The sequence below is a fragment of the Gymnogyps californianus genome, chromosome Z, assembly GCF_018139145.2.
Source record: "Gymnogyps californianus isolate 813 chromosome Z, ASM1813914v2, whole genome shotgun sequence".
Taxonomy (NCBI): Eukaryota; Metazoa; Chordata; class Aves; order Accipitriformes; family Cathartidae; genus Gymnogyps; species Gymnogyps californianus.
In genome coordinates this window covers 23,692,347-23,706,749 of record NC_059500.1, presented here as the reverse complement: position 1 = coordinate 23,706,749, position 14,403 = coordinate 23,692,347, and the positions used below count along the sequence as shown (strand labels likewise).

The following is a 14,403-nucleotide window of genomic DNA, read 5'->3' as shown; positions in this document are numbered from 1 at the left end:
TTGGACTTAAAAGCGATTTTTTTAATACTAAAATTTTCTGCATTTATATAACTGCCTTGAAACAATGTTATCTCATTCCAGAACAGCCTAATCCTGTATCTTCTCATAAGCAGACTGGCATTGTGCTAGAATGGCAGTGCCTCTGCAGAACAGAACTGGTAAATCAGAGTGGAATCACTAGGATCATATTTGTCTGGAGTACAACACTCACATTGTGTGGAAGCTTTCACAAAATCTTAAAATGTGGATGCATGCTCTAGGACCAATTTGTAACATCACTTGCATTCTTCAGTGGTTACTCTGTTGTATGTGATACTTCCTTAAACTTCAACTTCTGAGTCTCTTTTGGGAGCACTTGAATGAAAATGCTCATACGTGACAAGAGCTGGTATGAAGAGGAGGAATATGCCACTTGTGTATTAAGTAGACAGGCTTATCTGCTTCTTTTTTCCAGTTATAGTTACAGAAAGACCATATCCCTTCCAGATTCTGGGAAGAGAGATGCATGAACTTCCTCATGCAAGGTTTTAGGAAGAGGTTAAAGGATTTCATGGAAGGCTCTGCACTGTGAGGTCTGAATATGTGGTTAAAGTTGGTTTTTCCTTTACTCTGTGTCTCACTGATAATCTTTTCTAATGAGGAATTCAGCTACAACATATTTCTTTTCTCAGTCATTGCTAACAAACCCCTCATTCATAAATTATGCTGAACACGTGCTGCAGGGCTTACTGCTGCTTCATTTGCTCCCGTTTTATTTCTTTACCCTCCAGGTCTGGGGGATACCATTAGTGGCTCTTCATTTTCTCCTCAAGCTGTAGGTATAAGATGCTGCTAGTAAGGATTTTCATTCAGTTATTTTACATAAAGTAGGGTGATGGGATGCTTTATGACTTGAAAGAAAAGATAAAACATTGAGGGAAGGATTAGGGGGTGTTAGGGGGGTGTGTGTTGGGAATAGGGCTTGGGCTGAGAAGATGATCTGTTAGTAGACACTACAGTCCTCCTAATGTGAGAGATGAGGAAACCTAGTGGAAGTTATCAAGGAAGATCAATTTGCATATATGTACATCTTCCTTTTCAACTACTTAATTTGTGCTTAAATTAAAAAAAAAAAAAAGACTCAATTTTTTAAATCTGTGTATTCTGTTTATCAAAGTAGAAGGCCTAATATTCCATATATTTATATGTTTAGGAAATAAAATATCTAAACTTTGTAAAAAGAAACTCCTGGAGAGTTTAGCACTGCAAACTATCCACAGCATGTAAAGTTCAGCTTTTTAAGAAAATGTTTCACTTAACTTTTTGTAGGGAGTGGGAAGAAGGCAGGTCTCTAAGACTGTTGAAAACAACTTAAATTTCATATTTTCTTTTTCTTAGGTTGGCTGAAGACTTTTGATGATTACTTCAGAGATCAGACGCAACATATCTTAAATAATATGGTTATAAAACTGCAAGAAGACAACCGAAGGAAATTTATGTGGTCTGAGATTTCTTACTTTTCAAAATGGTGGGATGGAATAGACAGCCAAAAAAAGGATGCCGTTAAAAGGTTTGAACAGTGAACTATTTCTTATCTTCCATGTGGCATGTTCTGAGACTTTGTGTATTTGACTACACTGTAAACTTGAGACTTCACTTGTTGCGATGCAGAATTGCTAGAATAATAGACTATTGAATTTCTGATTTTTTGGGCTTGGTTCGTTTTTTTCCAGTTACAAAATAAAAATCCGTTTAAAGAAGTGAAGCCGAAGTACTGAGTTGCTGAAAAAATTGACTAAAAGTTTCCATGTACAACCACGAAGTTGTTGTTCAAATTGTAATGGAGTTGTGATTATAAACTTAATTTGAAGTCACATTGAAGTATTGGTAATGGACTAAAAATAATCTTTCGTATTAGCTGTTTTTATATGGTAATTTGTTTGTCAGTTATAACACAACTATGAAATGAGATTTTTTTGTTTTTAAATATGTATATTTTTTATAAACGTGAAGCTGCTTAAATGGTAAAGTAGTACATACTCTACACCCTTGCTCTTAGTTCTTTTTAAAATCACAGGTCAAAATGTAATACAGAAGTAAAAGGTTTGCCTAAACATTGAGACAAGAAAGCATACTGCTTGAATAAACTTGAAGTAAGGATCTAGTTTGGAGGTTTCAAAAAGGGGTTTGTTTCGTTTTGTTTTTTTTACTTTGCTTTAAGGCAGGATCCAACAGTTCTTAGCTCATCTTTGTGATACCCTCCTTCTCATGCCCCCCTTCAAGATGCACAGGTTGCAGTATATATTAATGCTATGAGAGCCTCACAGCTGCAAAGGTTAGGTAATGTTGGAAATCTTGGGAATGACATAGAAAACTATCTATTTAAAAATTTATGTACAATGCATGAGTATTATAGCACAGCTGTTGTTTTTTGAGATTAAAAAGATTCCTTGGTACACAATAAACAGTAAATGATAGTCACTAGGGAACTGTGTCCTTTCTTCAGAGGAATGAGGTATTGGTTAAACTGCTGTAAAAGTTACAGAAGCTGAACTGGAGGTTATTTTTGTTCTGTGTTTTTCATTACTCTTATGGGTATTATCTGTAATGTGAACAAGTTTTGATAAGTTTACTGTATTTCTTTCTTGAATTCATTAAACATTTATATGCTAGTGTACAATATAAGTGCTGAAACTACATTATTTAACTGTAGGGACCACCTGATGCTGGAAGCCTCATCATTATGTTCACTGACATCTTAATAGAGAGACTGGATCATCCTGTGATCTCTTCCAAGAAGGCATTTTAATGAGTGAGATGGTCTGAAGCCTTTATAGATACAATAAACTTGGAAGCTCTATCACCTTTCTAAAGCAATAAACAGAACAGTAGATCAAAGACGGGGAGATAGTAGTAGTGCTTGAAATGTGCAATGTCTAGGCATCTCAATCAATTGGCCTTCAGTACTGTGGCACATACACTTTTATTTTTGTAATCTATGCAGGAAATAGCTGTCTTCCTTATTTAAAAAAAAATCAAATATTATGGTACATGCAGCAGAGCTGGTAGTTTTCATTGCACAGAGGCATTAAAAATTTCACTGTTCATCTATTCATTCTTTCCCTGTTTGGTTAAAGAAATGTAGTCCAGTGATGGAAGTAGCACAAGCAATTTAGATTTTGGCATCGTGTCCCTGGTAAATACCTATTGAGTATTCAGAAACTGATTTTTAAGAGCATGTTTTCATATGCAAGATTGTGAACACAATTTACATGTTTTTTCAGGTTAATAAAAGATGGGCAATTTGAAATAGTAACAGGAGGATGGGTCATGCCTGATGAAGCCTCTCCTCATTATTTTGCTTTAATTGACCAACTGATAGAAGGACATCAATGGCTAGAAAAGAACCTTGGTATGTAGCTTGATCTAAAATTTAACTGTGTTAATACAGGAAGTCAATTAGAAAATTCTTTTTTGTATTTCTGAGGTGCTTAGAAGGCTCTGTTTACTCTGCTTTCCTGAAACCTTAAATCCGACCACTTACTGGAAGCTATAGGATTGAGTCTAGTATTTGCAATTACTGTTTGCAGATAGAAGTTCCTGGATGAAGTGTATTTAAACAATTTTATGTCACAACATTTTGTCTTGATCAATGAAAGATGTGCATAGTATATTAGCATAATAAAATATAACACTAGATCGTGCTGAATTGTAGATCATATGTCTCTGGTATCACACAGTTTCCGATTGCCATTTCTGTCTTTTGAAAATAGTGACAAAGGCCTTAAAATGACTTAAAAATTGATATTCCTTTCATGTGTTTGGATCTATTCTGCAGGCTGTGTATTCATTAGGTTCTCTTATATAAGGCTTTCAAAAAAGTAAATATGAAATTTAGTAGTAGTTGTTGTAGCAGTAGTTAAACCTAAACCCATTGTAATGTTAGAATTGTTCATATTTAAAAAAAAAAAAAAGGCCAACTCATTCACTTTTGAAACTTAGAGGAATTACTGACTGCAGTAACATTGGCTGAACTGTTTAGGTTGCTTTGGGAGGTTTTATTTGTTTAGTTCTAGAAGTAGAGATAATGTTCCATAAGTAGAGATAACCCTTTTTATATAGAAAATACTTGTACAGTGGTTTTAATAAGTTAATATTACTTCATCCAATTAACTGAAATTATTTTGAAAAGCTGTTTCACTATGTTTTTCTTAGATTGCAATTTCCATAAACACAGCTTGACATAATTAAGAGACAGGGGGAGGGAGGGCCTAATAAAAGGGTAATGCATTCCCTACTGTTTTTTTGGTAAGACAGTAAAAATGTCCCTAAGGAACCATGTTGAAGAATCAGTCAAACAAGAGTTAGATATAGTTTCTTTATTTGCTAGTATGAACTCCAGTGAAAAGACAGTATTAATCAACATGATTCTAATGATTGCTAACTAAATAAATCAAAAGAAAAGTTAGTTCCAAAGCCAGCAAAGGTTAACATTATTTAAATTACAGTGAAAATTCAACAAGCTACGACATCAATCCGTCTCCATCTGTTCATTTTCCTTCAGCTTTCCTTTCTAATTGTAACATCTGTAAACTACTTAATGAAACACATCTCCTTTTTCACTTTTATGATTCCATGTAAAGATGTTTGAGACAAAATTGAAACAGTGTAACAACATAGAGTACTAATCTCAGGTTTTTTATGTAGTTAGAATGTCTTGCCTTTAAGACATTTGATTTTTTTTTTTTTTTTTTTTGTCAATTGTTTATCTGTAATTCTAGCTTGTTAATTCCAGGGTGTGTTCTGCAGATGGCTTAATACTCAGGTGTATATTTTAATTTGTCTTCTTGGAAATTTTAGCTTTAGTGCTCTGATTTGAATTATATTGGTATAGCTTTCTTTGAGTGAAAAGTAAAACTTTCTTCCCTTTTTACTTTTTTCTTTTGTCAACAGGAGTAAAACCAAAGTCTGGTTGGGCAATTGATCCTTTTGGGCATTCACCAACAATGGCCTACCTTCTGAAACGCACAGGATTTTCCAATATGCTTATACAGAGAGTTCATTACTCAGTTAAAAAACATTTTGCAACACAGAAGACACTAGAATTTTTTTGGAGACAGAACTGGGGTATGTGTTTTTCCTTTATGTTAATTTATTTTGTTGATTTACACAGCTAAAATATGGAGAGAACTTGAATAAATAGTATGGAAATCTTTACAAAACAGGTTATTTAGAGAAGTTAGTCTAGACTTGAAAATTTTAGATTTGCAGTTCTGTTAAAAAAGAAAATCTTTCATCTAGGTTAAGTTTTGGGGATTTTTTTTTTTTTTTTTTTTTTAAATAGAAAGGGAATGTGAGTACCTGTGTGTTAGGAAAAGGTTTAAATATAAAACCTGTATAATTTCCATTGTTTCTCTGATCTTCCTGTTTCTTCACTTTCATTTGTGCATTCAGTTTTTCTTATTTCCCTTCTCCCACATTCCTTACAAGTATATGTAAAAAAAATAAATGGGGTGGAATATTCTTTTTCCTTTTTTCACTTCTTTGTTTTCTTCCTCCTACTCCTACTATGTGGAAATAAAGTGGAGGAGAAGGAACATTTCTCTTGGGGGGGGAAGGGCCAAAAGTGGATATTTGAAGATGGAGAGATCTGTCTTGTTTATGTTCTTACTAAGGAAAAAACTTTCAAGCAACCAGTTTTCCTCAGCTGGTGTGACAAATTAGTGTCATTAGTTACAGTAGCTTTCTGTGGACTTGAAATTTGTAGGTTATCTTTAGTCAGAAAAATAGATTAAAAACATTTCACCATTTTAATTTGCAGTGAAATTCTCATCTAAAACCTTATTCTTAGGATAAATATAATTGCTTTTTTGATATTATTTATACAATATAGAGTACGAAAGTTTTCTTCAGTGATGTAGTGATTATACCTTAGCAAACTGATGTGTCTGTAAATGAATGTACTTTTCTATATGAATATTTTGTTTTGCTTTGTACTGTACCAGCATTCGAATAAGCTGTATGATGAATGTATGTAGTTGAGGTTTGAGTCTTTCTGTTTTTTAAAGTAAGCTAATATGTCACCACTTTATCAATACAGGGTCAAACAAATGTATTTAGTACTTACTGTTGAAAGGTGGTGGTGATTTTGAAGCTTTTTAGTTCCTCTGTGTTTTTAATTGGAAATTGTAGGAAGGAGAGTATTCAGAGAAAGCAATCTGGTGCACAAGTAAACTTGACTTGAGGAAAACATACCACTGTGAAAGAATTTGTCAGATACTGATACTTCAGAGATTTTTCTTTGAACGTTGGTGTATGCTACTCAGTGTACAGAATACTTAATTGACAGGCCTTTTTCCTAAATAGTTGCGTAAGTCACATGTATGATATGGTCTAGTGTATGGGCTTCAAAAGAAGGCTTTTCAAAACAAATCACATATCAAAGATCACTGCACACTCATCTGGCATAATATGTAGACGTGGTACCTGAGATAGAGAACTCCTGCAGTTGTAAAGCAAACGCATATATTTATGGAATATTACCTTTTTAGTAATAAGTAAGTAATAGTAAAACAGGAGTTTTTAAACAAAAGGTCTGGATTGGGACTGTGAAGACTTCTGCTGTTAAGGTTTTGAAGAGTATTGTCATATGTATTGTTGACATACTTAGGGACCAGGTTCTGTGGCACATCTGCAGTGTTCATCCCTTTTTTTCTAAGTCATTAGTGCTGGAAATAGGTAATCAGCTTTTAGGGGTTTTACCAGATGAGTAAACTGAAGGTTCTCTTAAGTTGTATGAGAACTTCAGGTTCTCTTTGAAATTAAACTTTGAAAGACCTTCTTTTGAGACTTGACAAAATGTGTGTAGATCTCTGCTCCTGGTGGGTTAAACTTTAGGGAATGGACTGACTAGATGGAAAAGTTAGGATTGCAAAGATGGTCTCAGAAGTGCATAGAATTCTCTGTAGTTCTATGTACAAGCACACAGAATCTATCTACAAGTATATAGAATCGTACTGTTAATGTATTGAAGTTATGTGTTCAAGAAATAAAGGTATTGCTAAAGCCAACCAATTCAAATGTTGTACTAATAAGGTAATGACAGCAGGGTGGTTGGTTTTTAGTTTGGGTTTTTTTTTTTTCTTTTTTTGTTGGTTTTTTTTTTTTTTTGTTTTGATTCACTCAAAGTGTAAAAGATGTGTTTTGTCCACCTCTAAGATTCCAGAAATAATGAGATTTATCCGGGTAAAAAAACCCCTAACATTTTGTTCCTGTCTTTCCCAGTCAACTGGTGCTTGATTGGAACATTCCAGTCTTGGTTGTATCTCTGCTTTTAGCCTCTTTATGTGTAAGGTACATACAAAGGTAGACTCCAGGTATGGATATTCAAAGCAAGAATTATCTTGATCTGATGTTTTTAATACAGTTCTTGGATTAAGAACATGGAACTGATTTAGTTTTGGCAAATCTGAGAGGGTTTCTTTTAAAGGTGTGCTCTGTGTATTTAATTCCAGATTTGGGATCCAGTACAGATATCCTTTGTCATATGATGCCTTTCTATAGCTATGATGTTCCTCATACTTGTGGTCCAGATCCGAAAATCTGCTGCCAGTTTGATTTCAAACGTCTTCCTGGAGGAAGAGTAAGCTGCCCATGGAGAGTTCCACCAGAAGCTATTCATGCTGGAAATGTTCAACACAGGTACAGTTTTTACATAATCTGCAAGGGAATTACTTTAAAAAAAAAAAATTATGCTGGTCAAAGATATCTAGCATAGCTTCATGAATTTATCTAGTTCTTAAAATAAACTTGTAGGAAAATAATACCTATTACTTAACCTAGTGTTTGCTCATAAGTTCAGAACATAATTGACAGTGAAATTTGAAGACAGGTTATCATTAAGGAAGATGCATTAAATTTTTTTCTTTTCCATTCAGGATACATGAGTCTAACTATTACTGTCTCTGAATCCTAAGCAGAACATAGTCATCTGTTTGGTTATAGTCATGTTACTGGTTTACTGTAGTTTCTGTGAATTTTATGAATAGACAGTGATCTGTCTCCTGCCAGTGGAAGACTGCAGGGACAGCATGGTGTAGTATGCTGTAACTGGAAACGATGAGATATTTTTCCATGGTATATCCTTGCAAAACTTGGCAATCTGTGACGTAAGTTTCCTGAAGTGGACACTTAAAGTGAATCTGAGTCCTATGTCTGAGTCTTATATGTCCAGGGCGGGAGGGAAAAAAAATCATATTGACCTCAATTTTATTTTTCAGATAGAAACACTGAGTTGTTTTGCCGTGGGCAAGAATCAAGTTTTACAAAACCAATTCTCAATTTGGGGGGGGGGGGGGGGAGGGAAGATAGAACTGCTAAAGGTTTTTCCAGAAAAAGATTGTATTCTGCAGTCCTGTTACTATCTTCAGGCCTTCAAACCATCCCCAAGTTTGAGTGAGAGATTTAGGTAGGTGTTTACAATTGTTGCAAATTGCTGAGTATAACAAATGTGTTAAGGATAGCAGGGTGACTTTTTGGTTCTAGTCTTGATGCTGAAGTTTTGAAGTGATGAAGTGATGATGATGCGTTGGTTGTCTACCTGTCAAGTCTGCATGTTCTTTTTCTGAGCATGAATTTTGCCAAGCATCTTGAAAACTTCAGTTTGTCAGTAAAATTCAATTACAAAATTTTATTGAAGATAAAACCAAAATAAAACAGAATACGTCACAATTGTCATATTTTAAGATAGAAATTGGAATGATGATAGGAAAAAGTAATTTTCTTTAAAAGTAGAAAAATGAAAGCTGAAGGTGACAAGAGAACAGTACAGCTAATAGAAGAATCATTATGATACACCCAGTGCTTATCAAATGTGAAGGAAAGCTCATGTGTCTTTAAATCAAAGTTGTAAAAACAAAAATCTTGCATATGTATCCCAATTAGCTGAGACAAATATTTGTAAAAGAGTAACAGCTTGTTTATGAACACCTGGAACATATAGGCTATAAATACGATGTAGAGTGCCTGCTCGGAATGCTTTTTAAGTTTTTTGTTTTTTAATTAGATCTTAATTTATCCCCGCACTTCCAAGATGCAACCTCTGCATAACAATCTAAATTAGACTTTGTAAAAGAAATGGTTCTTTCACCATGTCATATGAAATCAAAGAATAAAACAAATGGGGCAGGTATGTAGTGAACGTATGATCAAGTTGAACAGATCATCACCTCAATATGGTCTCTGAAACTTCATCTTTTGCATCAGCCTTTGGTAGATAAAAACAGTTTCGGTGTCTAACAGGGAGTTGAAACAGCAGTGTGGCAGAGAATACCTAAGGGAAAAGTAAGACTAACACATGGTCTTTGAGTTGGGAGCCTGGATTGTTTACATTTGGAACACTGGAAGGAATACAGGAACCATACTTTGAGAGTGTAGTTTCAAGTAAATCCACTAAAACACAGGAAGTAGCGTTTTGCTGGAGAATGCTAAAAACACTACTCATATTTTACGAAAAAGCTGGAATATTGTAGGCAACCACAAACTTCTCTTATCTGACCTCTGTAACAACACAAGTTTTACAGTTGTTATGACGAGATGTATGAGATCCAGAAGTAACTGGAAAAATCTATCTTTACATCATAAGCTTTCCAAAGTTAAAGGTTTGTAGCACACTAACTAATCTGTCTCTCATCTCTGATTGCTGTGTTTTTTAAGACTGGAAAAATACAGATCTACACTACATGGATCTGAAAAAAAATATTTGATACACACTTGATTAATTTAGAGGCAAGGTTTAGATCACTGACCTTTCTTCAGTGCTGAAGCTGTGACAAAATTAATAAAACACAGATCCTGAATACTCAGCTGGAACTGTTGCTTTTGATTTCAGTACTATTATGGCCATACGTATATACTGAAGGGATATTGAATTGAAAACTTAAGACTAGTAGCTGTTGGATTTATCATTGCCTTGCCACTTTAGTTGTGATTTGGTAGGAAGGAATGAAACAGCACCCTAATTGAAAGCCTGTACTTGTTTAATTACACTTCATAACAGCTTAGGTTATAAAGATTACTGTTGCACTTGCCCTGTTTTGCAGCTGCATCCTTATCCATATGTTTGAATGCTGAAGTTCTAGCTTTTCACACTAGCAAGAAAAAACAGCTGTTGGGTTTTTTTTTTTTTCCTGGAATGGGAATGAATTGTTTTGTTAGAGGAAGCATAGCTTGTTTGGTGTATGTCTCTGTCTCCCATGCATGAAAATAGGAAAGAATCTGTACTGCAAGTTATGCGCTTCAGAGAAGGAGTAGAAAATGGACTTTCCCCTTCACGCCCTGCTGTTCAAGAGCCCAGTTTTACCCTTCAGCTTTTTTCTCTTTATGGTTGGTCACATTGCACAAGCTGCAACTGGCTTTTAGAATTACATTGCTGATGTGGTATTGGTAGCTAATGTTTGTGATTGCCAACCTTGAGAATCTGAGATCACCCTCTTTGGAAGCACTCATCCTGTCTGCATAGCCATCTCCTCCACAAAATTATCTGAATAGAAAATTGCCAATCCACCAAATGATTTTGTTTTCTAGTTGAAATTGAGCAAAGAGTGAGTCCCTAATACTTCATGTGCTATATGGGCTGAAGTAGTAGAGACTGTGAAGCCATGACCACTGTCAAACCTGTCACATAGGACTTGCTATAGCTGCTGCAAAATTTCTTGTGATTCTCGCAGACTCTGCGTGGCTACAGCTCCTCCTTTGACACAGGAAGGGGCAAACCCAGCCACGTTAATTGTTTTGATATGTTTTAGCCAAATACTTGGAATTTTTGCATTGAAAGAACACACTTGTGATACAAAGGTGTTTTCTTCATTTGTGAAAGGTCTTAAGTATTCGGTGATAATCTGAAAGCTTCCCAAAGAAAGATGAAAAATATTCTTGATGCTGTTACTGACAATGTTGATATACTTCAGTGTTGCCAACTAAGAGTGCACTTAGGGTTGCTCTGAATATTGAGAACTACACAATGTGTCTTGTATACAATTCCAAGAACTTTTGATTGTATAAAACCAAAAATTTGTTGGTTTTATTTTTTAAAGCCATTAAAATGGAGTTGCTGCTGATATGCTATATCCATAATTATGGTGCTACAAAAAGTTTATCATGACGGATCTCTTTGGTTTTCAAATTTTCATTCAGGTAGGCAGGATAAACATATATCAAAATGTCTAATACTGTCTTGCTGGGGAACCAGAAGGGGGAAGCATTGGTGGGACTCAGTGGAATCTGTTTTTTTTTTCTCCAGAAGTATTTTTCATCTTCAGCAAATTCTGTCTGGGGCTTTCTGCTGACTCTTTGTCACTCCTGTATGAACTAGTGATTTAGGAAGTTATTTGAGAGAAACTTAAGAGGATATACCTGACTTGAGACATCTAATTTTTCTTTGGTGTTTTTGCAATTGAAACTGGTTTGCAATGGAGGAAGATCCTGCTGCCCCCTTAAAAACCCCTAATAATCCTGCAGTTATGAGTACTTTGAAGAAAGGGAGAACAGCAACACTGATGAATTTTGCAGTAGATTTGGAAAGAAACTAGAGGAGGACTCTGAAGAGAGATGTCAAAGTCAAATATCCTGTTAACCGTAACCTTTCCTGAAGTCCTGTATTTTTCAAGAGGCTCTAAAATAAAGTATGTTTCCAACTGTAGGCTGCGTGTGGAAAATCTGAGTTAGGCTGGCCTCTTAAAAGGTAGAATTACAAAGTCTTGCATTGTGCCAATTGTTCTGTTAGTTGTGTGGAGAGGAAGTCTTTACGTTTAAATCGGCAACCTGTTGAAAGTCATGGAAAATATTGATTCAAGCATAAATACTTGGTAATCTGAACTATAAATCAAACTGTAGACAGAGGGGGGGGAAGCCACTAGTTGGGTCTATTCTAGTGTCAGCAGAACTATGTAGATCCTTAACTGAAGATGTTGTTGTGCCCCCTTTCTCCCTCCAGAATACAGTCAGACCTTGTGTTTACTCAATACTTTTATAATCTGATAAAGAAATAAACCCTGACTTGCTGGTCAAAGAAACATGGGTTTCAAATATATTGGGCTAGATTCAATTCTCACATAAATGTTTATATAACAAATCTTCAAGAGGATGGGTTGAAAGTAGATTTCGGTAGACCATCAATTAAAAAGACTTGTAGAAACAAAAAGCTCACTGGAGTCTGGATTTTGCTGCTATTTTCTCTTTAAAACTTGTCATTTGTGTATCTGTTTTCTTAAATATGTTACTATGGTTTATAGTCCCTACTAAAATTATTTCCGTCACTTTAATTAGAGAGGATCAGCATCTGAAGATTTTGATAGTGATGGTAGTTGGGAGGGGGAGGGGGGGAAATGGACCTTTTCAGTAACCCAGACATCAGACTTGTAACTTTTAATACGGTGCTGCTTAATGACAGAGCTGATATTTTACCCGTCAAAGAGTTAGTAGGTGCCAAAGGATAATTTTACTGCCTTTTTTCTGTGTGTGCATATGTGGGGTTTTTGTTTGGGTTTTTTTTAAAGGCCAAAAGCAGAAAAGCAGTGGGTTTAATTTTTCAGGACATGTGCTTAAAGCTTAAGAAGGCTGGCTCTAAGACAGGTAAGAAGCTGGCTGAAGGGGGAACAGTGATTTTTAGTACTGAACTTCCTCCAGATTCCCCCCCCCCAAAGGCTGGAGTTCCTCAAAGATTAATTTATGGGCAGTTTTTCTGTCAAGGACATGAAGATATGACGCAAAGTATCCAAGGGAATTACCAGAGGGGATGAGAAGAGCTTGCTTATTATTGTAAATAAGGGCTGGAAAGGATTAGGATTGTTATCTAAATATAAAGCAGGTAAACATAATTTAAACTGAAGGTTAGTTTTGGCACAGGAATAAATTGATGCAGACTGCCCTACTATTTGAGATGGAGCTTGATAAGCTTATTGGAGGATTTAACTAGCATAGTGTTTGCAACAATAGTAGGTTGAAGGTGCTGTCCCAGTGGGGGGAATTGCATCCAGCTTTTTGTTACAAAATGAGGTAGCAGAGTTTTGTATGTCTTGTTTAGGGTCACCCTAATGCGCAACTTGATATCTAAGAATTGTTTCATCAAATGCTGACCTTTATTCTTCTGTTTTCTAAATTGCTTTTTTTTCCCCCCCCCTCAAGGGCTTGGATGATTTTAGATCAATACAGAAAGAAGTCAAAACTTTTCCGTACTAAAGTTCTGTTGGCTCCACTAGGGGATGATTTCCGCTATGCTGAGAGCTCAGAATGGGACCAGCAGTACCAGAATTATCAGAAACTGTTTGATTACATGAATTCTCATCCTGAGTGGCATGTTAAGGTAAATACAACACTTTTTCTGGTTTGTGGAGAAAACAGTATTTCTCAGTACTTTGAGATTCTTCATGGAAAAAAGTTGTGGTTTGTGGTTTTGTTGTTTTTTTTTTTAAACTGTGGAGCTTTATATATTATTTAACAGCAGATTGGTTTGTCTTGGCAGTAGATTTTTTTTTACCTTTACCACCTTCTCTCCCTCCAAAACAAAACCTTTACTATTAATAATATCTGCTTGAAAACTATAAATAGTATCCAAATGTCATGGTTTAACCCCAGCCAGCAACTAAGGACCACACAGCTGCTCAGTGACTCCCTCCCGGTGAGATGGGGGAGAGAATTGGAAGAGTAAAAGTGAGAAAACTCGTTGGTTGAGATAAAGACAGTTTAATAGGTAAAACAAAAGCTGCGCATGCAAGCAAAGCAAAACAAGGAATTCATTCGCTACTTCCCATCGGCAAGCAGGTGTTCAGCCATCTCCAGGAAAGCAGGGCTCCATCATGCATAACAGTTACTTGGGAAGACGAACGCCGTAACTTCAAACATCCCCCCCCCTTCCTCCTTCTTCCCTCAGCTTTATATGCCGAGCATGACGTCATATGGTATGGAATATGCCTTTGGTCAGTTGGGGTCAGCTGTCCCAGCTGTGTCCCCTCCCAACTCCTTGTGCACCCCCAGCCTGCTCACTGGTGAGGTGGTGTGAGGAGCAGGAAAGGCCTCGGCTCTGTGTAAGCACTGCTGAGCAATAACGAAAACATCCCTGTGTTATCAACACTGTTTTCAGCACAAATCCAAACCATAGCCCCATACTAGCTACTGTGAAGAAAATTAACTCTATCCCAGGCACACCAAACTAGATTATTTCAGAGAACAGCAATTAGGTTTGATTGTTTTCTTAGTACTCTTGTTTTCACAGGCTGCAGGCATTGTTATTTAAGGCTCACAGGCTTTGTTATTTAAAACTATTGTATTTTCTTGCTAAAAGTTCAAGCAAATTTTGTTGCTTTGCTTGGGTCCTCTTGGTTTTATGTCCCCAAACAAATAAAAAAAATCCTAAGAGGCACCATTGCT

The 14,403-nt window shown here is 35.8% G+C and overlaps 1 protein-coding gene across 2 annotated transcripts in view; it reads left to right on the top strand.

The window, feature by feature from the left end:
• Positions 1-14,403, top strand: part of MAN2A1 (mannosidase alpha class 2A member 1) — a 127,075-nt gene that overhangs the window by 35,410 nt on the left and 77,262 nt on the right. For both annotated transcript variants that reach the window (XM_050912619.1, XM_050912617.1), the window contains exons 4-8: positions 1,378-1,549; positions 3,264-3,391; positions 4,933-5,106; positions 7,494-7,680; positions 13,162-13,339. In XM_050912619.1, the coding sequence (XP_050768576.1) occupies positions 1,378-1,549; positions 3,264-3,391; positions 4,933-5,106; positions 7,494-7,680; positions 13,162-13,339 (839 nt within the window). The remainder of the gene's footprint in view (positions 1-1,377; positions 1,550-3,263; positions 3,392-4,932; positions 5,107-7,493; positions 7,681-13,161; positions 13,340-14,403) is intronic.